The sequence below is a fragment of the Plasmodium vinckei genome, assembly GCF_900681995.1.
Source record: "Plasmodium vinckei vinckei genome assembly, chromosome: PVVCY_14".
In the NCBI taxonomy this organism is placed as follows: domain Eukaryota; phylum Apicomplexa; class Aconoidasida; order Haemosporida; family Plasmodiidae; genus Plasmodium; species Plasmodium vinckei.
Genome location: NC_051306.1, coordinates 253,575 through 279,212, shown reverse-complemented (window position 1 = coordinate 279,212; position 25,638 = coordinate 253,575). Strand labels below are relative to the sequence as shown.

Below are 25,638 nucleotides of genomic sequence, written 5' to 3'. Positions count from 1 at the left end.
ATATTATATAATATTTTATACAAAAATTTTATCGAATAAGTGATGTATATATGAAAACTGATATGTTGGGGGAAAATAAAATGAATGAAAAGGGATATATTGAAAATAAAATAAAAAATTAAGTAGAAAAATTAAATAAAATCGATATGGAGAATCAAACAAAGGAGAGTAACCTAAATGAAGAAAGAAAAGAAAACCCTGCTTCGAATGATGAGGGGAACAATATTGATGACTCTCAACTCGATGAATTATTTGAAGACTTTTTAAAAGATGTTGAAAGCATTACATCAAATCAAAACACCCCCAAAGAAACAAATAAGCTAAAAAAGGAAGATGCTGAAAAGGAAATAAACAGAATATTATCTAATAAGAATAGTTCACCATTTGAAATACTTGGAATACATCAAAATATAAATCTTGATATTATAAAAAATAGATATAGACAATTATCAATTCTTATTCACCCCGATAAATGTAAACTTGAAAAGGCAAATGAAGCGTTTCATATTTTAAATACAGCATATGAAGATTTAAAGAGAGATGATATTAAAGAACAATATAAAAGTGTTTATGAAGTTGCAAAAAAAAATATCGTAAAAAGATTAAATTTAAAAAAAAAGAAAAATGATATAAATGAATATCTAAATATAGAAGAAGAAGAGTATGAAATTACTAAAGAAATACAGCAATTAATCAATGAAGAATGCGAAGTTTTACTCAAACAACAAAAAGAAAAATTTGAATATGCTCAAAAATGTAAACTAGCTAATTTGAAATATGTTCAGGAAAAAGAAGAAGAGAAATTAAGAGAAGAGCTCAAAAAAGAAGAGGAAAAAAAATTATGGGCAGAAAGGCGTGACGAAAGAGTAAACAGTTGGAAAAGCTATAAAAATGAAAATATAAAAAATGAAAAAGAATTTCATTTATATAAAAATATTAGTAAAAGAAAAGAAGAACGAACAGAAGAAGAACAAGAGCAAATTAAAAAAATGTCTATAAAAAGTAATATGGACAACCATGCATATAAGAAGCGAAGAAAAAAGTGATAAATATGTTTTTCTAATCACTATAATGACAAATATATACATATGAAACCACAATTTATCGATTTTTTAAATTTGTTTTTGTAATGTCGTGTAAATGTTTTTTTTTAATCGTGAATTATCGATTTACAATTTTTTGATTTAATAAATAAATGAAGAATAAATGAACTTTACTATCACCAATCTTATTGGAGATAGGAATAGTACTATGACTATTGATACATTATTAACATAGTATGCTTATAACTTTGTTTTATTTTAAAGTTTATTTTAAATTCTTCTCATAAAATGAGGAGCAAACAAGTTTTTTTATATATTCAAATAATTTTAAACATATTAAAAAAAGCAAATAGAAGGATAAGTTTAGAAGGAAAACAATAAATGAATAATTATTTGGGTGTGCTTAAAAATTGACACACTGTATGGATGTATGAACAACTCCAAATTTACGAAAAAAACATTTTATTTTCGTAGTTTTTTTAATTGTAGAATTTTTTCCGTTTATTTTTATTATCATTATTATTTATTTTTTTTTTTGGAAGGAAAATCTTTGTACACTTTGTCATACACTTGAACCATACTAGCCATTCCCTTTTTGACCATAGTGTTTGTGCTGCTTTTGATGTTATGATATTCTTTTGTTATTTTGCTGAACAAAAATTTGGCTATTTCATCGTTATTTAAAAATGTAATTAACTTTAATATAGTTTTTATGATTGTCATTTTTACGAATATATCAATTTCTCTACTAAGTAATGATAATAACTCGTCGATAATAAAAATATCTTTTTTTGTATCATTAGTTTCCTTTTTATTTATATCAATTTTATCAACTTTGATACTTTCTTGTTCTTCATGATATTCATTATCATGGAAAGTACTATTGCTGCTATCGCTGTCGTCGCTATTGTCACTCATATTGTCGCTGTCACTTTCGAAAATGCCATTTTTATCACTTTTTAGTTTAATTGTTTGGCTATTCTTTTTAGGTTTTTTATTTTTTAGACTTCCCAAAGTTACATACTTGTTTGAGGTTTTTCTTTTTTTCGATATTGAATTTGTGGGTGTATATATAGGGTTATTTTTACTGTTTTGATCTGTTTGATTTTTTTTAATGTTTCTCATATCAAATAAGAAGAAGTAAAGTAAAGAAGATATAATATCTGCATTTTTATTATTTTGCTCAAAATTATATATGTGATTATTGGGAGGTATTGATAAGCTTCTATTTTCAAATAAACAAACAGAAGGAATAAAATTTAATTTTTGTAAAAAGTTATATGTATCTTTATCTTTTTCTTTTATATATTCCATATTTATTTTATAAAATTTATGGTTACTATCACATAAAAATATTTCATCTTTTAAAAATTTAAATATTTCTAAATTTTCATGATTTGGCAATGTAGGTTCTTTCATATGAAATAATATATCCTTTTTATTTCCATTTTGCAAATTAATAGAATCTGGGTTATGTGTAATACTATTATTTGGTGATTCTAATATTATATCTGATGATGAATCATTTTTTTTTGGAACTGTAGTTTTATCATTTACGTTGTCAATTTTAAAAACATCAGAGATGTCATCATATTCAGAAAATGATTGAAATATATTTTCTAATAAAAGACAAAATAGATAAATCATAAGCTCATTGCTAAAAGAATTAAACATTTCAATTAATAATTGGTTAATTAGAGAATGGTTGAAATACTTTTTGATATTTTCAATTTTGATAAGTATATCCTTGCCATCACATGCATAAAAGAATTTTTTCATAAGTATAAAATTGTTATCTTCAAGTGTATCTATATTAAAAATTTGTGTACATTTATTAATAAATAAATAATAATAAAAACAAGGTTGATCAAATTTATTATTTTCAATAGAATTTAAAATTAAATTTTTAAAATCTTCATATTGTAAAACATAGTTTTTTACCCACTCATTTTTTTCCATTTTAAAATATATATTTAAAAGTAATATAATAAATATGTGTAAATTCGATTTATCTTTTTCAAAAATATGAATATATCTTTTCCCTAAAAATATTAGAACATCTAATCCAAATTTATCTTCGTCTTTGATGTAATTAAATTCTTCTACTTTTTGTTCCTTTTCAGCAAGTAAAATTTGTTCATTTTTTTCATCGATATTCATTTTTAGTATATCATTCTCAGATTTGTTTGTTTGATCATTTTCATCCAATTCATTGGTTAGATTCTTTTTTTGATCTTTACAAAATTCATCAAACTGATCATTGTTATTTTTGTTGAAGACGTTGTTTGAATTATCATTTTGATACTTAAAATTTGTTAGCAATTTAAAGAATATGTCAAATTCGATAATAAAATATAAAGCATTTAAATATAAGCTATTGGGAACAAATAACATAGCCCTTATATATAACTTTCGTGTATATAATATATTTTTCCTTATATTATAAAAATAATAAAGATAATGCATCCATATTAGTTCATTATTCATATGATATTTCAAGCTTGTTAATATAGCTTTTTCTAATTCGTCTTTTTTATTTTTTAAAAAACAAAAATTAAAATATAATAACCATATTTGGATATTATTATAATTTTTTTTTAGACATTTTTGGAATATTTGTATTATTCTTCTTACTAATGAATTATCGGATACACTGTGTTGTAACAATACTTCAATTTTTTTCTCTACTTTTGCTATATTATTTTTATATTGTTTAATATGATTTTCATTTGAGTTTATTTTTTTCGTTATCATTTTAATTTCTTTAGGGCAGTTTGTATTTAGAATTTCTTTATTAAAATTGTTTATATCTGTGTAACATGTTTTTATTAATTTTGTATATTCTGCAATTTCATTTAAAAGGTCTTCTTTTTTTTTTTCTAATCTTTTTACTCTTAAATTTTCTAAGCTCATTTCAAATTCTAAATACAAAATATAATTTATTAACATAGGCATTGAGCTATTAATTGTATATTCATGATGCCTTCTTTTATTCAATATTGATTTTATTTCACTTTCACTAAATAATTCCTTTCTCCTCAGGTCGGTAAATTCATATACCATATTTTCGAGAACATTGCATACCCTGCTTATCATTGTTTCCACACCTTATTCAAATAAATTGCATATATAATATGCTTATATCAATGTAAATATAAATTACAAAATATTTTTAATATTTATTATATAGCCATATATAGGCCTTAATTGTTTATCTTCTCAATGTGCCTAACAATCCATTCCGTAACCACGGTGAGAAATAGTCCAGTTTCGAGATATTTTGACGTTGTTTCAAAAAACAGTTATATACATACATTCGGTCAGATAACTTGTAATAGTAGAGGTTCGTATTACAAGTTTCAAGACGATTTATTAAATAGTATGAATAAGGTAACTTGTAAAACTGTTCAAAATTCCCTATCTTATTTATTATTATGGCTACTTCAGTGTTACAGCTTCGATTGCTATGGCTGTTATTTTTATTATATTACTTATTTTTTTGAGAAATTACTTCCATAATTTATTCTGTTATTGATAAGGTAAAACCAATTTATACTTGCAACTCCTTTGTAAAATCCAGATATCTATATTTTTCAAAACATTTTGTTAATAATTTTAATAATAATATATATAATTAAATGGCTGTAGAAAACTCAATTTTTAATTATTTTGACAAGAAAAAAAATATAATGAAAACAACCAAAAAAATAAAAAAAACAATAATATAAAAAAATAAAAATAATGGATGAAAATATATCAAAATTATTGATATATAAAATAAAAAATGGGGGAAAAAAATTAAGACTGCATATAAAGAATATATATATAGAATGAATATGTACCGTATAAAGCGAATGAATTTTTTTTACCCATTTGTTTTATATTTTTAAGATGGTTGCTTATGGTCATATAACTATTTTTTATTAATATTTTTTTATTAAAAATATATACATTTTAAAAAATAAATGAAAATTTTTATATTAGAAAAATGGGGAAATAAATAAATGCAAATTTTAAGTGTATGGAAATATTATAAAGAATGATATACATCATTTGTATGTATATCGAATATATATGCTTTGAAGCGCCTTTATAAGTAAATGTATAGTATGTATATTCTTACATGAATGAGGATTTTTTATTGTATTTATTTATATAATTATTTTTGATAAGTGGCAACGAGCAAAATGGAGAATGGAGTTGTGCTGAGTGGAGATTATATAAAGCTAAGTAATGATAAGATTAAAAAAGTAAACAAAAGTAATTTTGAACAGATTTATGATAAAGAATATGAAGATTTATATAGAAGTAAATGCTCAGGTATTATGCTAAAAACACCTTACTATCCATACAAATATGATATTATGAATACTAGCCATAAATATATACCAAAGATTGGTGATTTAGTTATAGGGATAGTAAAATCCAAAAAATTAGACTATTATCAAATGGATATAAATAGTAATTGTGAATGTATTATACATAAAATTGAAAGTTTTAAATATGCTTCAAAAAGTAGTTTCCCAAATTTATTAAATGGTACATTATTATATATGATTATAGAGAAAATAAATTTAGATAACAATATGGTCGTAGCTAGTTGTATAAATTCAGCAGATGTAAAATCATGGATAAATTATGAAAATTATTTAGGAGAATTAGTCGATGGATTTTTATTTGCTGTTAATATATCATACGCAAAAAGTTTAATAGGAGATAAATGCTACATTTTAGATTTAATCGGGAAGGATATAGCTTATGAAATAGCTATAGGACACAACGGATGGTTAGATAGGGAAAAAAATATCAAAGAAAAAGATAATAAAATAAAATGAATCCATTTAAGATTCGCTTTTGATAAATTAATTTACATATACATATAAAGTTTGTGCATATCTGTGTACTTTGTAATAAAAACAGAAAGAAATGTAGATAATTATTTTGGTAATATATGATTATACTATTTATTTTCATATTTTATTTTTATTAGGGTTTGGATAAAAACAAATGACCCACAGGAAACAAACATGATACGAACCGCATTAAAGCATTGTTATGGAAAAACAAATATACAGGTTCTACGCACATGCATGCAAATATATACATTCATTATATGTACGTAGATCGTGGAGCAAATATTTATAGAGAAATCATTCTACATATGTTGCTCGTTTTTCTCTTTTATGTGTGTCCTTTAAATTAATTGCACTTTTAAAAATAAAAAAAATTTCATTTAATATTTTTTTAGATGGCCGTATTGTGGAAGTCGATTTATAATTTATACAAAAGAGGGAACGTAAAAAAATAAAATATGAAAATATATCGTCAGGTGTTTTTTTTTGTTTCATTATAAATAATTTAAAAAAATAAAAAATGTTATCGTTTTGCGTATGATATTTTTAATTTGGATCCTTGTAATTCGTAATCTTGCAAGGCTGAAAAAATGGAAGACAAAAATAATATGTGTATATATGTATGCATATGAAAATTCTTTCATTATATATATTTTGCATGGCTTTTTTGTGGGTAGTCTATGCAACTACTAAGATTTTTTCATTTTAAAATAACTAAAAATTTGTCATATATCCCAAATATGGGATATGCGGCATGGATAAATAAAAATAAAATGTAATAAAGTGATTTTATCACTTGTGCAAATTTTAAATAAGGTACCTTTCATTGCGGATGTTGCAGAAGATTCGTCTGTATAATCAACAAATGCAACATTTCTCTGTGGAATAATTCTGGCTTCAACAAATCCTGAAAAGGCTTTGAATATATCATTAAAAGCTTCAGTATTAACATTTTCATCAACATTTTCAACAAATAATATTCTATATGGAATTACAGGATTGGCTTGAATTGGCGCAAAAGCATTCATAGCATAAAATTGGGGGTGATGAATACTAGGAATATTGTAATTAGTATTGTTTTGTAAGGGATTTTCACCTTTTTTTCGTTTTTTTTCTTCGTTTGCTTTTTGCTGAGCTCGAGCTATTAATGCTTCTTTATCCATTTGACTTAAATCAAAATTTTTATTTTTGTCCAAGGCATCATTATGCATAGCTTTAATATGATTCATTTGCATTTCAAAATAATTTTGTTGCATTTTTTCAAAAATTTCTTTTTGTTTTCTTTCTCTTTCAATAATTTGCTTAGGTTTTTTGGGTTCTTTTGATCTTTCTACAAAAGTGCCATTTCTTTTTGTATGCACATCACTTTTATTATGTGAATAATTTATTTGCATAATTTTTCCGAATAAAACAAAACCTTGTAATGCATTTAAAGCTTTAGTTGAACTTTCGATAGTATCATATACAATCCAAGCTTGACCTTTTCTCCAAAAAGATTTCATAACAATTATATCTTCAATTAGTCCATATTGATTAAAAATATTTTTTAAACTTTTTTTCATATCCTCACATTTTATTTTATCATTTAAATTTTTTACATATAATGTTTCATTGGGTGGGATGTTAGGATCTGCTGTTATTACTTTATTGTATTTCATAAGTTTTAAATAAGCTTTACTATTCATATAATTCATAGGATTATATAACATATTATGGGCATTTTGATACATTGCTAATGGTAAATTATTTGTCACACCATCTGCATTTGGAAACATATTCATTTGGGCATTCATATTTTGAGGGTATGGATTATATATACCCTTTGCATTGTTCATCATTTTATTATTATTTTCACCAGGGTATTGATTTGAATCTGGAGGGGGGGGTATGTCATAGCCCCACTTACTGTTTCCAGTACTATTAAATCTACCATTATTATTAATTTGTTCTGAGTTATTAATATTTATATCTGCCGAATTTTCATTATTTGTATTATCTTTGTCTTCATTTTGATCGTTTAAGTTATTATCATCCGAATTCGGAGCATTTTCCTTATCATTATCATTGGAACATGTTTCATTTAATGAATCGTTGCTACTCATTTGTTTTAATTTCTCATATTTTTTTTTTCAAAAAATTTACATACTATATATTTCTATACTATTGTTATAGTGAGAGTTATCTGAAATATAATTAATACAACTTGATAGTATATCACTTTATTTTGCAAGTAATTTATAGTCCCAAATATATCGTACAAATGCTTGGAGTATCTCTTTGAAATTATTAACACCAAGTTAGAAATTTGCAGTAAATTTGAAACGTAGATATTATATTGTGATATATATAGTTATAAACTATGAAATATTAAAGATTTAATGAAAAAAAAATACATTTGTACAAAAACCTTTTCAGATTAATAATGTGGATAAAAAAATGTAATCAATATATGTATGAATCACAAATATGATGAATATTTTTTCTTATTGTGATGCTAATAATATGTATAATAAAAATAGCGATAAGAAAATTTAGAAGAAGCAAATTGCATACATGTCGATTTGCTTTATAGAAATTCACTTTATTTCGTCCCAGTTCGCATTCATTTTTTTGATAAAAAAATTCCATATTATTTTATATGCATTTATAAAAAATTGGGACAAACATAATACAAATATATATACTTATTTATTTGTTAATTTGTATACTTTTACTTTTTGTAAATTTCTCATATAATGATATATATTAATGTAAACTTAAAAAAATATTTTCACACAAATATTAATGCTATATGAGTTGACCATTCTTTCATCATATTGTCACATATCTATATTTTATATTTTTCATATCATTTTCGTTCAAATTCATATTTATTATTTTTTGTTTTTATTATATATATATTTTTTAATACTAGAGAATGCCGTATGAGTTTTGATAATTACAATCGATTGACAATTTGGATTATATAGTTTTGCGTCATATTATTAGCACAGAATAATATATATATATGAATGTTACATATATATGTTTGGATATATATACACAACTATCGATGAATAATGTCTGGAGAACTCACAAATAGCGATTTCCGTGCCATTTTTGACAACTATGAAAAGGAAAAGAAAGAAAAGGAAAAAATAGTGTTAGAAAAAGAGGAAAAGAAATTAAAAAGAAAACAAAAATATATATTAAAAAAAAAAAAAGGAGATGAAAAAGAAGAGCAGAAATATAGAGACAGAGCTGAGGAGAGAAGAAAGGGAATAATAAAAGATATCGAAGATGCTAGTGTATTATATAATAATGAGAAAAATACAATTGATGAATCTAAGTTTATGGGTGGTGATGTTGAGCATACGCATTTGGTTAAAGGTCTTGATTTTTTATTATTAAATAAAGTAAGGAATAAATTAATTGATAAAATAAATTCAGAAAAAGAAAAATCCAAAGGAAATAAATCTGGTGAAAAATATAATAATATAAAAACATTTAATAATGAAGAATCAAAGCAAATATTTAAGTATTTTTTTTTATATGAACATCCACACAACATACATTTTAAAAAAAAAATCGAAGATTTACACAATAATATTATGAATAATATGAAATTTAAAAATTTTAATAAAAATATCCATTCAATTAACTATAAATTTAATATTAGTCCAGAAATAGAAGAAAATGACATACCAATAAAATATATGTATGATATAGATGATATAAAAATATGCCACACATATTATTTAAAGGACACGATCTTAAACGAACTAGATATTTGTTTTAAATGGCATATGGAAAATCGAAAAAAAAAGAAAAGCAAAAGATTACCCAAAAGACCATTAACAACAGTTTTTTTTAATAATAAGCAAATTAAATATGAAGATGAAGAAGATATTGATATTTTTAAAAATGATGATACGGAAATTAAAAAAGATGAAGTAATATCTGAAAATAACAATGACGACGATTCAGATTCGGAAATGAGTGAAATCGATAATAGCACCAATATAGTGACAAATAATGCATCTCAAAATAATGCAAAATTTGAAGATAATACAAATTTTTTTATGCCCCCTAATATAATTAAAAAAATGAATAACAATACTACTAACAAAAATAACAACAGTTTAACGGGAAATATTTTTTCAGATACATACGACGAATGTTATCCCCGATATTAGAATCGTGGCTACTTTGTATCCGATTCATTTTTTTTCTTTTAAATATTCATATTTTGCCATAGTATATTTCTCAGAAAAATACTAGTTACAGTTTATAATTTTAGGGGCATTACATATATATAATGTGTGTCACAAACATTTTAGGCGACGATATATTATTGCTTCATTTTTATTTTTATGAATTTACATTTTGTTTGATGTTTTAGAATTAACATATTAAGTTGTTTTTTTGTATTTTCATGTCTATTCAAAATTGTCTTTTTATTTAGCTTTTATTTTTGCTTTTTAATTAGTATGGTTATTCGAAGTAATACTAATGGAAGTAATAATATTATCATTGATATATTTTTTATCGACATTTATGTTGCTTTATTATTATTCTCCCCCATTTTTTTAGTAATTTTGTCCATTATAATACAGCACTATATATGCTTCAAAATTTTTTAAAAAACATTTCAACCTGAAATAATTATATAGTATTCATTTATCACAAACCAATATTTCTTTTAGTATATTTTTATTTAAAAGACAAATAAGTAAATAACCTAATCAAATTAATAAATATGCTAAATTTTATTAATAAAATGTCTTTATATATGCACAGGAGTATTTATAAAAAAGTACATATGATCAATGAATGCGTCTGTTAAAAATAAGCATTCCACATATAAATTCCTTATGGCTATTTATAGAAAAATTAAGCCTTCATAGAATTATGTAATCCCAAAAATGTAATATTTTAAAACAAATTCGTTTGGTATATTATTTCATTATATACATTTTGTCAATGCTTGGGGCAGGCACTTTTCTTCGCCTCTTTTTCTTTTTTCCATATTAAATATTAAGAAAGATAAATTAATAATATAAATATATGTGTAAATATGAGTATAGGAAAAGATATGTTTAAAAAATAAGCATGATATTGAAGAATTTTTTATAGAAGATTAAAATGGTTTAATGAAATGTTCTAAAATCTTACAAAAATATACAATATATAAATAGCATATATATAGTATTGATATTTTAGACTTAATTTGTGAAGAAATTTATTTTTTAAAAAACCATGTTTAATATTAAAAATGATAAAATATTAATAAATTTTCAAAATAATTTCATAAAAAATGAATTTAAATATAATAATAAAAAAAATAAGCGCATAAATATATATGAATATATTTATATGTACTTCTTAAATTTATTGCATGCTTATATATTATTTTGGATTAAAAATATATGTATATCATAAAGCGACATATTTTATTGTTTTATATTATCATATTAATATTTTATTATTATCGTATTTTTATGATTGTTTATAAGAATTAAATAGCGAATAAAATAATATTTATCTTATAAATATTGGTAAAGCTTATCAGAAAAATCAAAATATATTGGAATTGAAATGAATAAAATATGAACTAAATTAAAATAATAAATATTTATATTTGTTTGAAAAAATTATTATATGCATTTGTAATAAAACTTATTCTTTCTAGAATGAATAATTAACCCTATTTGTTTGTTGCAGCCTGTTTTATGTTTATGCATAAGCTTATTAATTTAATGCAACCTTCAAAGAATTTTTAAGCGTTTCGTATTTTAAAATAATTCACATTATTTGGTATAGATTAGTATTTTTATGAAATAATGAATTGAACAACGTTTATCGTGTGTTGAATAAATAAATATATTTATTTATTATTCATTTGTTTAGTTAATTTTGTTATTTGGCTATATATGTGCTTATATGTTAAAATGGTCTTATTTTTACCCATAAGTGAATGTTCATGCATACTTACGTCTATGAACACAGTATAACCTCATACACATGTAAAACCATATTTTGAATAAATAAATTAGGATAATGCTAGGGAAAAGGAAACTTGCTGATACCCAACCCCAAAGAAAGAAAAAAAACTGGGCTGAAGAATTAGATAGCGATTCAGAAGATATTGATTTAGACTATTTAAATAATTTAGACGAGAATGATAAAATTCAATTAGAAGAGGTAAGTGACAAGGAAGAAGAATTGTTAGAAGAGGTAGAAAAAGAAGAGAACACAGAAAATAAAGATGAATCACAAAATGAGGATGATGCAATAAATGACAGCAATAATAATAAAAATAAAAAACGGCGTTATGATTGGATGAGTAGTGACGACGAAGATATACCAAGTGATGATGAAGAAGAATACATTGAAGAAAATGATGATATTGAAGATTCTGATAATAATAGAGAGAATCAGAAATATAAAAATAGAAAGGAAGAAAATAATGATGATGTTAAAAATAATTATAATAATCCTATAGATGGATATAAAAAGGAAATTAACAAAATTGATGATATTGAAAATGCGGAAAATGAAATAATTGAAAATATAAATAAATATTCAATAGATCAAATAGACATAAAATTCGAAGAAATTGAACATATTGTAACTTATGTATATTTTCATAATATTCATTTTGATTGTATGACAGAAAATTTAGTTACATTTTTAGAAAATCATACTAAGAATAAGATTATACAAATTAATTCAGATAAATCAACCAATCATGCAATTATATATAAATATGATGAAAAAAATGATGACAAAGTTGTCATAAATAAGTTTTCCCATTATGGAAAATTGTTTGTTCATGTTAAAAATTATCAAGTAAATTATAAGCATATTTTTTGTTTTTAATTTTAGTATTTTTTTAAGTTATTTTTTGTTATTTGGGTTTCGTTATTTCTTTATATTTTTTTTTGTTATAATTAAAAAGGATGTTCTTAGGCTCCTGAAATTAAATGAAACACAATTCATGGGGAGAATAATCAAGTAATTTTCATATTAAATTGGCAACATATTTATTCTTGTATTTAGCGTGTGTATTTGTTGTTTTTCCTGGAGCCAGGATTATACATTTTTTAAATATAATAATTATATGCCCATTATTGAATTAAAATATAATGCATTTTTTCATCCCTACCTAAGATCGGCGCAAGCATACCGGAAAAAAGATTGTTTTTTTACTTTGCAAACACCATCTCATTACAAGTAAGGAAGAAGGAAAGACATTAGAAGAGTGCATGTGTGTATAGAGATATTAGTTGGCATTCTTTTAAAGCGTGATTTTTTGAAAGAAATGACGCCTCTTTTTAAATATTTTTATAACAAATTCAAATCTATCATGCATAATCTTGTTTATTCTATCAATAGGTATTTTATCCAGGTTGCAGTTAATGAAAAAAATAAAAATAATTCAAATAACACATGGTTGAGATAAAAAAAGGAAAAACTTATGACATTGGAATAATTATTTAGGAAAATAGGCGCCTTTCCAATTTTTTCGTGAAGAAATACCATTATAATATATGGCGCATAAGTATATATATTTATATAACATTTATAAAAACCATACATATGGTGCCTTGTACCACAAATATGTAATTTTTTATGTTTTTTTAATTATTCATAATAATCTATATATTTATTTATATAATATTTATGTGTTTTGTTTTAATTTCCCATTTTTTTCTTTAAACATTTTTATTGAAAACTTTGATACTTTTTTTGTATTAACATATAAAAAGAACTTTCATATTAATAAAATGATAGCAAATTAATGAAATAACAAAATCTGAGACAATTTTTGAAAAAATTGTGTACCCCTATATTATGATTCAACATATTTGTTGTGCTGTTTTTTTAATAAAGAAATAATGTAAAGGTTTAATTAATTAACTGGTTTGGAAGCATTTTATTTAGCTAATTATTTATTGTTTTATTTTTTTTTCATTGTTTTCTCATGTTACATGATTTAATCATTGCCATATTTAACAAATCATGTTTAAAAAATAAATGTGGATGCAAGCTAAACAAACAACGGTATTATGTATAACATACCTGCTATATTAAAAATAATAAGCAACTCCAAACAAATAATAAACAATTAATGAACAAATAAATAGGAACTTTATTGAGAATGTTTAAAATAGGGAATTTATTTTTTTTTTCAAATTTATTTAAATAATGATAAAGATTAAATATGTAAAATATATTGTATAACTTGAATATCTTATTGCTCATTATTTATTATCAATATTTTTTATTCTGATAAAAAAATTATATATGGCGCAATAGTATGCTTATTATGTGCTAATTTATTTGTATATGTATATATATATATATACATGCTAGTACCTTAATATTAATAGCTATTCACATATGTTTATTCTAGTTAAGGCATTTTCCAATTTGTGTAATCTTTTATTAATTTTATTTTTTGATATTTCCATGTAATATGCATATGATGAATTATTTTATATTTTTTATTTGGGTTTACGACGCGATTATAAATTAAATTTCAAATTAAATGAAATTTATGTAATATAATAAATTATTTATAATGATTAATATTTATATATAATGTATGTATAATAATTAAATTTAGTGATTTTAATTTTCCCTTTTGTTTCCCATTTCAAAATATTACGAAAAAAGTTTAATTTGTTTACAAAATAATAATATAGTTAATCCTTATTTTACGTCTTTAAAGTTGTTTTATTATTATTATTTTTTAGTACCTTTTTTTAAATAAATAATGGCAAATGAAAGTGGGATAAGCGTTATTAGGAAATTTGTAGAATCGGAACAAAAAAATGAAGTAAGAAACAAATTTTTGAAAAAATGAAATATGTATTATTATTTGTGTATAATGAAAAAACGAATGAGAAAAAGCTCACATGCTTAATGTATGAATGGCTTGGTTACATGTTTGTATGAAATACATTTATTATATAAGACCGATGGTTACTTCATAGTGTGAAAATGGAGTTTTATTCTTTATAAAAAATAATAAGCATTATTTTAATTACTGTGACGAAATAAATTAGCTATTAATATGCTTATATGCAATATTCATGCTTTTACTTTTTTTTTTCTTTATGTAGATATTAAATGATTCGATTTTAAATACTATGCCATGTTATGACAAATACAGGGATATCAATATATTGTCCGAAGAAGAAGTTGATTTATTAAAAAAATTTCATGATATGAGCAAAAAGGAAAAATTTGATTATTTCAAGGAGAATTCTATGATTGTTACAGTATTATTTAACTGTTTAAAAAACGATTTTAATGCCCATTTAATTCAATATGTGCTAACAATTTTTTATGAAGTTATAAGAAATGATGGAAGTTCTTATAGCTATATATTAAGTATATTGGATAGTAAAGAAGTATATTCTCATTTAATGAAATTATGCACACATAACGATACTTATATAACTGATAAAAGTTCGTTCTTATTGTCAGGAAGCTTTTGTTATAACAATAATTATTTCACAGATATGGATATAAGAAATTTTATTTTAAAAATTGATTTTTTTAATGTAACTGAAGAAGGCAAATTGGATATATTCATAAATATACTAAAAATAGATGAATATAGAAAAGATATATATGAATTAGAACAATTTATACCAATAATAAATAAAAACTTAGATATAGCTAATAATAATGCTAATAAACAATATAAATCTGTTTTTTGTGTATGGCTACTTACATTTAAAGATTATTTCATTAAAAAATTATATAAAAATAACACCATTTCCGTTATTGTAAATTTATTTAAAAAATGTAGAGTTGAAAAAATATTAAGAGTATCCCTTAATATCATTAAAAATATAATTCATATCGATGATTGTTTTGAAATTATAGTTGATAACAATATAATACAAACATTAACTGTTTTGCAATATGATAAATGGAGAGATAACGACATATATGATACCTTAGTTCAGCTTTTACATAAATTGGATCAGCGTGTTAAAAATTACAGGTAATACTAATTCATTTGTTATACAGTTTCGAAAAAATATAACTATAGATAACGATAGTTTATATTTCCATATGTTATGATATTATCTAATTTTAATGTTTTTGAGATTTACTATTTGTTATTACTATTATTTTTTAATTATAATTTTATTATATTTTCTTTTTTTTTATAGCAATTTCGAGCGATATTGTCATGAGCTCTCAAATGGAAAATTAAAATGGTCTATTTTGCACACAGAAAAATTTTGGCTAGAAAATGTGATGCAATTTGAGAAGGACGAATTTAAATCCATACAGCAATTAGCAGATATAATAAAAAAATATGTACATAGCATACTACAGAAACCTCAAGGTAATGAAACAAAAGACGAAATTGATAATGTAACAGCCGCAGTTGCATGTTTTGATATTGGTGAATTTGCTAGATTATATCCAAATGGTAAAAAGATATGTCAGAAATTTAAAATAAAAGAAAATGTAATGTTCTTAATTGCAACAAAGGATAGAGATATTGCTAGAGAAGCGTTATTATGTGCTCAGAAAATTATGTTGAACAATTGGCAAAGTATTTCAAACACAAAATAACCGAATATAAGAGTGCTAAAAGGGATTAGCAATATAAACATGTAGGGATAAAAACGAAAGTCACTAAAAATTATTTAAAATATGGATATATAATAAATTGTTCCATTCTTATACGCCCACATATATTTTTTTTGAAAATAAGCAATATAAGTTCTTATTTCAAATTCTGTAATACCTTAAAATAATAAGTTACTATTATTTTATTAAATTGCTTTTTTATGTATTATTCTTTATATTAATACGTTAAACCGAATTTATAAATTTTTAAGTTTTATTTAAAAATATATAGATAGTTTTGAAGATATGATACCAAATCAAAACATAACATCGTTTTAGGTGGGTGTTTAAAAATATGCCACGAATTAACTTCCTCTCTTCATGTATATTATTTATTCGTTTATTTTTTTATGCATTTTTCGATTTTTAATTTTTCATTTGATTTTTCCCCCTATTAATTTTCAATGAAATTATTATAAATAATTGAAATTAGTCTACATACATATGTGTCTATATATGCATACGTGTGTCTTATTTAATGGGAAAAGTTAAACAGTGAAATAATTTTTATTTATTATACTTTTTATGCTATACTTTAATGCCTAATTAAATAGTAAAAACAAAGTAGTATACGCTTATATATTATTTTTTAGTCTATGTATTAAAAAAATGACTAGTATTAAACTTATTATATAGATATCAAAAAATGAAATTTCAAAAAAAAAAATATGAAATTCACGAGAGTAATAATGGCCACGTGAAATATTTCGTTTACGGAAAAATAAAAAATTTGAAAAATAAATGAAAGGTCTAAAGTGGAAAAATCGCCAAATAAATAGGCTTCTTAATAAATCGATTTTTAAAGGATTAATGATGCATTATTACTAATATCATTTCTTCAAGAAATAGTTCAAGTCAAATTTAAAAGGGCAATGCAAATAATTTATAAAACTAGTAGATTGATCAAAAACATCAGGCATGATACTTGATAATATATCTGTTAGTGTAATATTTATATATGCATCATACTCATGATTTATATTTAATTTATCTGTTTTTAAAATGGAAGGGTTTATTTTTTGTTTACAAAAACATTTATGATATGCATCTGTTGCTTGTTTTATTTGTTCTTTTTCAAATTGATAAACTTTTAATTTATCATGCTCATTATAATATTTTCCCATAGTATGAATTTTATCTTTTTTAAAATATGATAAAATATATCTATTTTTATTTTTATTTGATTTTTTCTTTTTATATATATATATACCGATACCGTCTTTTTTTGATTGACTAATGTCCCCTTTATAAATTCCATTTTTTAAATTACAAGAGCCAAAATGAGAAATTTTATTTTTATTCCAATATCCAATATATATAGTATGATTAGAATCAAAAGGAACATTAAATGGTATATTTGTACTAATATCGATGCCATCATATGCTTCTAATTTTCTTGCCAATGTCTTAGCATCTGATAGACTTAAATTAAATTCATGTTGATCATTAAGTTTTAATTGTTCTTCATAATATAATTTCCCAAAACCTTTTTTGAAACCTCGTTGTAGGTTACCACAATAAATGGTATTGTCTTTATGTCTTAATATATAACAAAATTTATCAATTACATCATTTTTATAATAACCATGATATAAAATTTTATTATTAGTATCAATTAGTATCCCTAATCCATTTCTTTGATATTTTTTGCAAAAATGTCCATAAAATATATATCCATTTCTAAAAAATATTTTCATTTTTTTAAACTTTTTATTTATATTTGATATTTGGATTTTTGATATTTTTTCATCTTTAACATATATATTAATGTTATCATGAATTTGATCTTTTGTGAAATTCCCTTGTATAACGTATTTTTTATTCTTAATGTTTAATGTTCCGGTTCCTTCTCTATATCCATTTTTCCAAAACCCAATATATGTATTTTTATCATTATCTTTATTTTTTAATACACCATAACCATGAGGCAAAAAATTTTTTAATTCTCCTTCATAAAAAAAATTTTCATTATTGAAAAAGCCTTTAGGGAATTTTTCATTAGTATTTGGTTGTCCTTTATTGTTTATTGGTCCAAAATATTCACTTTTGTCAGCATATATAATTTTTGTTAATCCTATATTTTTGCTTAGTATTGGATAATAAAGTTTTAATTCATTTTTGTTTTTTATAAATTCAAAAAAGTCTTTTTGTAATTTTGAAGTTTCATTATTGCTGTAAAAAATTTCTTCTGTCCATTTTTTCTTATTTTCATAAATTTTTGAGAAATTTTCATTCGTTAAATTTTTAGTTTCGTTTGGTATATACTCATCATCACTTGATTCTTTTGTGTTATCATTTTGGTTATTTTCTCTAAAGTTTTGATTTTCGAAATCATTTTTGATTTCCATTTTCATATTTATACCACTATTAGAACGACACGCCTCATCCATTGCTGAATCACTTTGATATTCCTCCTCTACAGTTTCATTATAACCGCTTTTAAATTCAAAAGATGGATATCCAATTGCATTTTTAAAGTTGTGTTGATTAGCTTCGAAAATGTCTTTTTTCTTTTTTATATTTTCTATATTACTTGAACAATAAATTGAGTATATATCCCATTTTTTTAAATACGGGAAATAAATATCTATAATTTCTTTTGTCCAAAAATCAACATTATTAGTTGAACTGTAGCTAGCCATAGCTGTTTTTTCTATTTGTAATAATAACTCTTTATCAAAAGGTGTCTCATCTTGGTTATACTTAATTTTTTCATTTTGTTTATTATTTTTCTGTTCATTTTTATGTTTATTAGAAAAATTGGTTTTAATAAGTAAGGGGCATAATTTATTAATCTTATTTGTTTCTATTCCTTTTACATATTCTTTATCTATTAATGATATGATACCTTTGCCGACTATTTCATCACGATAAAATTCCCCTTCATATAAATACCAAATATTAAAATATTTGAATAATAACTTTCCTTTTCCATTTTTTTCTGAATTTAGCCACCCTCCATCATATATTAAACTATTGGATTTATCATATAACTTTCCTTTCCCATTATATAATTTATTTTTAATATTTCCTACATATTTGCAAAATGTTTCTTTATTTTTATCATAAAATATTAATTCTTTGTATACAATTTTTGTGGGATCTTCACCAAATTTCCCGCTAAAAAATGTGCTTGTTCTCATCCGTTCTATTGTTTTTAATATATTTGAAAATTTATATTTTACTTCATTTTGATCAATATTACTATTTTCATTAGAAATGTCTGTTTTTTTTTCTTGGTTATATTGCTCCACTTCGGAAGTTATACATGTATTATCATCATCCTTATATTCGCTTTCACTATAATCTTCAATTGTTTTGTCATCTGATGATGATTTATATTCATCAAGATTATTAGATTTGTCTCTTCTAATATGCCAATCATCTGTAATGGTACTACTTTGTTCTTTGATTGCATTTTCGACGTGATTATAATTTTCGATAAGTTCATATACTTTTTTTTTGTAAAAATAATTGGTAAATATATTTATTTCATACCAGTTGTTCGCGCTAGGTTTGAGTTCCTTGTTTGCATTGAAGCTATAACTTGAATATACAATTTCATTTTGAAAAATATGATTTGAGGGGTTAATATAAAATATAGTTTTGTTATTTTCATTTTCTATATTTATTTCTATATGTTGACTTTTTGCATCGACGTAAAACATGTCTTCTATTATACTATCATTATATTTGTATATTTTAGATATATTTAGTGAAATATCTTTTAATTTTTGTCTAATTAAAAATTTATTTGTTTCATTCAGGTTATTAAATTTGTCATAGTTAATAGATACTTCACCCCTTAGCTTAGGAATAATTGATTGTTTTATTTTTATAACTAATTGGATATTACTTACTTCATTATTACATGAAAAATCATTTTCATAAAGATATTCTTTTTGACACATATAAAAAATACATGAATTTTTTTTTAAAGTATCTTTTAAATTAAAAAAGCAATCTGAAAAAATATATAAAGTTTTTACCAGTCCATTTATTTCAGAATTCATCAAAATGGGATTTGTTCGTATTTCATCATCATTAGGCTTAAGTAGGTTGAAATTATGCGTATGTTCTTTATTTAAGTCTTCGATGTGTTTTTTCTTTTTTTTTTTTCTTTTTTTTCTTCGTCGTATTCTTGTTTGTCCTACTCTTTCAGTAATCATATAATCGTTATTATCAGCACTGTATCCTTTATTAAATGATGTAATAAAAGAATTGCTACTATCATCATCATCATCACTACTTAAATATATGTTTTCACTAAATGAATATTTATAAAAATCATTGGATTTAGATCTTTGATTAGATGTTATTTTATTTTTTTTATCATCATAAACATTAGTCGTGTCTTTTATTTTGATTAAATAATATCCTTTATCGATTTTCCATGATATGCTATTATTATATTTATCAAAAAAATATATAATTAAGTCATTATTTATTATCTCTATATAGCAAGGTAATAATTTATCATCCTTGCATTCCTCTTTTTCTTCATCATTTTCATTATTACATTTTTTAACAGGGCTTTGAATATTGTCCAAAATGCAAGTATTATTATAATTGTTTATTTCTAATTCTTCTTGTTTATCTATAAATAGATCCATTGGTATGTTGTTTTTTAAAATGAAGAGCCCGTAATATCCTTTCCCGCACACACAAAAAAATAATAGTAAAGTATATTAAAAATATCCGTTTCTTTCCTTAAAATTATTATATAGAATAATTGTTTATGAAAGGAGATAGGGCTAGATGGATGAGTATTATCATTTCATTGTTTCCTTAATTGGATGTCTTGATTTTTTTTTAATGCATAAAATTATTATATAAAATTATATTTTCAAATGTAATAATTGAATAATATATTAAAATAAATTTTAATCAATTTGCATTATAATAAGACTTTATAAAAATGGTTCAGGAATACATTTATAATATTTCAAAAAAAATAATAAGACATACATTCTAAAGGAAAAACAAATACCTTGTTCTCCATCTTGTGTCATTTTAATTTTTATTTATTTTTTCCCTCACCACTATAATTGATAATTCAATAAAAAAAAATGTAGACAAATTCAATTATTCTTCACATTATTTTTAAATGCACATATTATGAGGAGCTTATATTTTTGCATAATAAATATTTTATTTTGAACATTCATTTTATAGATATTTATATATATTAATATTTATAGTATAGTTTATATTATTTATTTACAGTAGATATAATAATGGCTATTTTGGGCATTACATTTTTAAAGTGTGTTTAGAATGGATTATAAAATCGCAAAGTTTTCAACATACATTTTTAAGAATATAGTTTATTATTTCATTTGACTTTTTAAAATAATAATTTATAATTTTGATATTTAAGCAGTAAATTTTTTAACATTTTTATAGCTTTAAATGTTTCTATGAAAGGAGACAATAAAAAATTATTATTTTTTTCTTTTTATGTTTTCCTTTTAAGCTTATTTTTAATAAGTATAGAACAAATGGAATTCCACACTAGCTGTTAAAATTAAGTTATTTAATAGATTTAATATTATTTTTAATGTTAGTAATAACATTGTAAATGTTAAGAAGTGAGTATTTTATTTATGGCTAACTATGTAGAACCATACCCATTGCATTTTACCATAAAATAGGATTTCACAATATCATTCCCTATATTTATAAGCATTAAAAATAGTAGAAATGTGTGGTATTTTCCATGCTTACTATAACGAACTGATTTTAAAAAATGAAAAATAAAAGCATGTATTTTATCGATACATATAAACTATATTGTGTTTTAATTAAAAATGGAGAATATTATATAATAATTTCGCCTATTAAGATATTAACATAGTAAATTGCTTATATGACAAACACTTCAAAATTGTAAACAAATGGTTTTTCTACATATTTCATATGAATTCCGATTTCGAAAAAAGCATATTAAAGGATGGAATAAAGATTTATATATATAAGTACACAATTTTTTGTGTGTAAAAAAGTTTAGAATAATGTGTATTTCCACATAAGAAAATGGTAGTACATGAATTAAGGATTACATAGATGATAAATTTTTATAATTTGGTCTTATAATGTTTTTTCTTTCTTTTGTTGTGTCTAATTTATTGTTTTTTCTTATTTTTTTTAAAGTGGTTTTGGGTGTTCCATAAAAATGGTATAACTTATTTTATAAAGTGTTATATATGGAAGATGGAAGAATGATAATATGTTATGCAAATGTGAACGATAACAAAGTATGAAAATAATTTTAATAATATTCTACTTTTTTAATTGGCTATAATATGTTAGAATGGCTGTTAATTTGCTAATTTTCGTTTTATTTTGTCTTATGGTTATATATATTTTGTTGGTTCCCTTTAGGATTTTTTATTGTTCTTAATTACATGTACCTATTTTTTATATAGGGAAAAAAATCCTAAATGAAATAATATAAATAATAAACAAAATAATAGGTGTTATATAATAAAAATAATACAAATGTAAAGTACCATTTATGAATAATTATTGATTGGCATTATACATAAAAAAAATCCCCGACATAAATAACTTCATATTAAAAATTTATGCAAACAGAATATACACTATTTATAAAAAAATTACATAAACCATGAATTAAAAAAAATTATATTTCAAATAAACTACATTTATAATATTGAAAATACCGCTTTAAAATAAAAAAATGATATTGTGTTATTTTTTTTAGCACAAAACTATAAATTATAGTTTTTTAAGCCATGTAATGTATCATGGATACATGACACACATATATAATGCGCATATATGAATCTTATGAATAATATATACATAATTGATGACGAAATTTTTTTCTAATTCTAGAAACTACAAGATATTGTGCTTATATTGAAAAAAAAAAATATATACATATATAACGTATTTTTTATTTTATAATCTCCAAAATTAATGACATAATAAAGAAAAATAAGTGACATAGTACAAAAATAAATGATTTAATTGTGAAAATAAAATAACTGCAAAATATAAATGATACAATCAAAAAATAAAAAAATATATATGACTAAAAGGAAAAGGTACAATATATAGAAAAAAAACATATTGTATTTTTTTTAATGATTAAAAACCAAGGAACCGCAAAAACAAACAAAAAAATAGTGTGGAAGGTATGATATTAAAGATTAATATATGTGTATATTTAGGAGTATGTAGTATTTTATGTTGTTAAGGAAATGAGTTTTTATATTACGGATTGTGAAAAGTGACTATTATATGTATGCATAGCACGAATTAACAATATTTGCGTAAATATTTTATGGGTTTGCAGATATAATATATTCATTGTACTCTGTTAAGGGTAGCAATAATTAGAATTATAAACCTTTATTCTTTTTATTATATTATTTTTTATTTATTTTTTTCATGTGTGTGCAGGATGGATAATAAAGAGAGCGTAAGATTGTATGTGAAAAAAGTAATAGAACATAGAGAAATCGAAAGTAAAGTAAAAAAATTAAGATTAGATATAAAAGACTTGAATAAAAAATATGAAAAAACCGAAGATAATTTAAAAGCCTTACAAAGTGTAGGGCAAATAATAGGGCAAGTGTTAAAGCAATTAGAAGATGATAAGTTTATTGTGAAAGCATCAAGTGGGCCCAGATATGTAGTAGGGTGTAAGTCAAAAATAAATAAAAGTAAATTAGAAATTGGTACAAGAGTATCACTAGATATGACAACATTAACAGTAATGAAAAGATTACCATGTGAAGTAGATCCATTAGTATTTAATATGATAAGTGATATAGATAAGAGTGAAAATAGTACAAATAAAGTAAATTATAACCAAATAGGTGGATTAAGTGAGCAAATAAGGCAAATGAGAGAGGTAGTTGAATTACCAATATTAAATCCATTTTTATTCAAAAGAGTAGGAATTAAAACCCCAAAAGGTGTTTTATTATATGGTCCACCAGGAACAGGAAAAACATTATTAGCAAGAGCTATGGCTTCTAATATTAATTGTAATTTTATGAGAATAGTTGTTTCATCTATCGTTGATAAATACATTGGTGAAAGTGCTAGAATTATCAGAGAAATGTTTACATATGCTAAAGAGCACCAACCATGTATTATATTTATGGATGAAATTGATGCTATTGGTGGACGAAGATTTTCTCAAGGTACTTCTGCTGATAGAGAAATTCAAAGAACACTTATGGAATTATTAAATCATTTAGATGGTTTTGAAGAATTAGGAAACGTTAAAATTATTATGGCTACTAATAGGCCTGATGTATTAGACCCTGCTTTGGTTCGACCTGGAAGATTAGATAGAAAAATTGAAATTCCTTTACCAAATGAAACAGCAAGAATTGAAATTTTGAAAATACATGCAAATAAAATGACAAAAATGGGGGATATAGATTATGAGTCTGTTTGTCGATTATGTGATGGTTTTAACGGAGCTGACTTAAGGAATGTATGTACTGAAGCAGGAATGTTTGCTATCAGGGCTATGCGTGATTATGTTATTGAGGAAGATTTTTATAAAGCCGCTCGAAAAATTAATGAAGCTAAAAAATTAGAAGGAAAATTAGAATATGAAAAAATATAAAAGCAAAAAAAAAAGAGATAATCTTTTAATTGCGTAAATAAATTAATGAATAAGCTGCTTTTATTATAACAATTTTTGTAAATTTTTGAATTAATAGAGTTGTTATTTTATGAAAACAAATTAAAACAATATTCTTAAACATAGTAGCAGTTGTTTCAAAGTTTTAAAGCATAAAGATTTTTAAACATTATATGGAAAAAAATATATATACATATGTGTGGACGTATGTATGAATTTATTTAAATATATTCGAAAAGCTTTATTGTGTAGCTAGTTGCTTTCTTAACATATATCATGTGTGTGCGTTTTTTTATGTTTATTAGAAATGGAAAATATATTTACTTCATTTATCAATTAAAGCATCTTTGTTTAAATGATATTTCCAATGAAGTGCTATATGAATAAGTTTAAATATATATATATATGCACATATGAGTATATATAAATGCCCATATGTATGTATATATATTCTTAAAAGCTGAAC

The 25,638-nt window shown here is 22.8% G+C and overlaps 9 protein-coding genes across 9 annotated transcripts; 6 read left to right on the top strand and 3 right to left on the bottom strand.

Moving 5' to 3' along the window:
- Window positions 1–146: 146 nt before the first annotated feature.
- Window positions 147–1,046, top strand: PVVCY_1400740 (DnaJ protein, putative; the record flags this gene model as incomplete). The annotated part of the gene is made up of 1 exon (XM_008624949.1): window positions 147–1,046. The coding sequence occupies one exon, from the start codon at window positions 147–149 to the stop codon at window positions 1,044–1,046; it is 900 nt and encodes a 299-aa protein (XP_008623171.1).
- A 516-nt stretch (window positions 1,047–1,562) lies between these two features.
- Window positions 1,563–4,139, bottom strand: PVVCY_1400730 (U3 small nucleolar RNA-associated protein 6, putative; the record flags this gene model as incomplete). Its single annotated transcript, XM_008624950.1, has 1 exon — window positions 1,563–4,139. One exon carries the CDS (start codon window positions 4,137–4,139, stop codon window positions 1,563–1,565), a length of 2,577 nt encoding a protein of 858 aa, XP_008623172.1.
- A 1,091-nt stretch (window positions 4,140–5,230) lies between these two features.
- PVVCY_1400720 (exosome complex component RRP40, putative) lies at window positions 5,231–6,351 on the top strand (the record flags this gene model as incomplete). Its single annotated transcript, XM_008624951.1, has 3 exons — window positions 5,231–5,829; window positions 6,034–6,118; window positions 6,292–6,351. 3 exons carry the CDS (start codon window positions 5,231–5,233, stop codon window positions 6,349–6,351), a joined length of 744 nt encoding a protein of 247 aa, XP_008623173.1.
- Window positions 6,352–6,419: 68 nt separating this feature from the next.
- On the bottom strand, window positions 6,420–7,998 carry PVVCY_1400710 (U1 small nuclear ribonucleoprotein A, putative; the record flags this gene model as incomplete). Its single annotated transcript, XM_008624952.1, has 2 exons — window positions 6,420–6,478; window positions 6,717–7,998. 2 exons carry the CDS (start codon window positions 7,996–7,998, stop codon window positions 6,420–6,422), a joined length of 1,341 nt encoding a protein of 446 aa, XP_008623174.1.
- Window positions 7,999–8,955: 957 nt separating this feature from the next.
- On the top strand, window positions 8,956–10,071 carry PVVCY_1400700 (RED-like protein, putative; the record flags this gene model as incomplete). The annotated part of the gene is made up of 1 exon (XM_008624953.1): window positions 8,956–10,071. The coding sequence occupies one exon, from the start codon at window positions 8,956–8,958 to the stop codon at window positions 10,069–10,071; it is 1,116 nt and encodes a 371-aa protein (XP_008623175.1).
- Window positions 10,072–11,935: 1,864 nt separating this feature from the next.
- Window positions 11,936–13,340, top strand: PVVCY_1400690 (conserved Plasmodium protein, unknown function; the record flags this gene model as incomplete). Its single annotated transcript, XM_008624954.1, has 4 exons — window positions 11,936–12,727; window positions 12,837–12,892; window positions 13,049–13,111; window positions 13,274–13,340. The coding sequence occupies 4 exons, from the start codon at window positions 11,936–11,938 to the stop codon at window positions 13,338–13,340; spliced, it is 978 nt and encodes a 325-aa protein (XP_008623176.1).
- A 1,317-nt stretch (window positions 13,341–14,657) lies between these two features.
- Window positions 14,658–16,483, top strand: PVVCY_1400680 (V-type proton ATPase subunit H, putative; the record flags this gene model as incomplete). Its single annotated transcript, XM_008624955.1, has 3 exons — window positions 14,658–14,720; window positions 15,007–15,899; window positions 16,072–16,483. 3 exons carry the CDS (start codon window positions 14,658–14,660, stop codon window positions 16,481–16,483), a joined length of 1,368 nt encoding a protein of 455 aa, XP_008623177.1.
- An 887-nt stretch (window positions 16,484–17,370) lies between these two features.
- PVVCY_1400670 (conserved Plasmodium protein, unknown function) lies at window positions 17,371–21,153 on the bottom strand (the record flags this gene model as incomplete). Its single annotated transcript, XM_008624956.1, has 1 exon — window positions 17,371–21,153. One exon carries the CDS (start codon window positions 21,151–21,153, stop codon window positions 17,371–17,373), a length of 3,783 nt encoding a protein of 1,260 aa, XP_008623178.1.
- Window positions 21,154–23,972: 2,819 nt separating this feature from the next.
- Window positions 23,973–25,154, top strand: PVVCY_1400660 (26S protease regulatory subunit 10B, putative; the record flags this gene model as incomplete). The annotated part of the gene is made up of 1 exon (XM_008624957.1): window positions 23,973–25,154. The coding sequence occupies one exon, from the start codon at window positions 23,973–23,975 to the stop codon at window positions 25,152–25,154; it is 1,182 nt and encodes a 393-aa protein (XP_008623179.1).
- Between the last annotated feature and the right edge of the window lie 484 nt (window positions 25,155–25,638).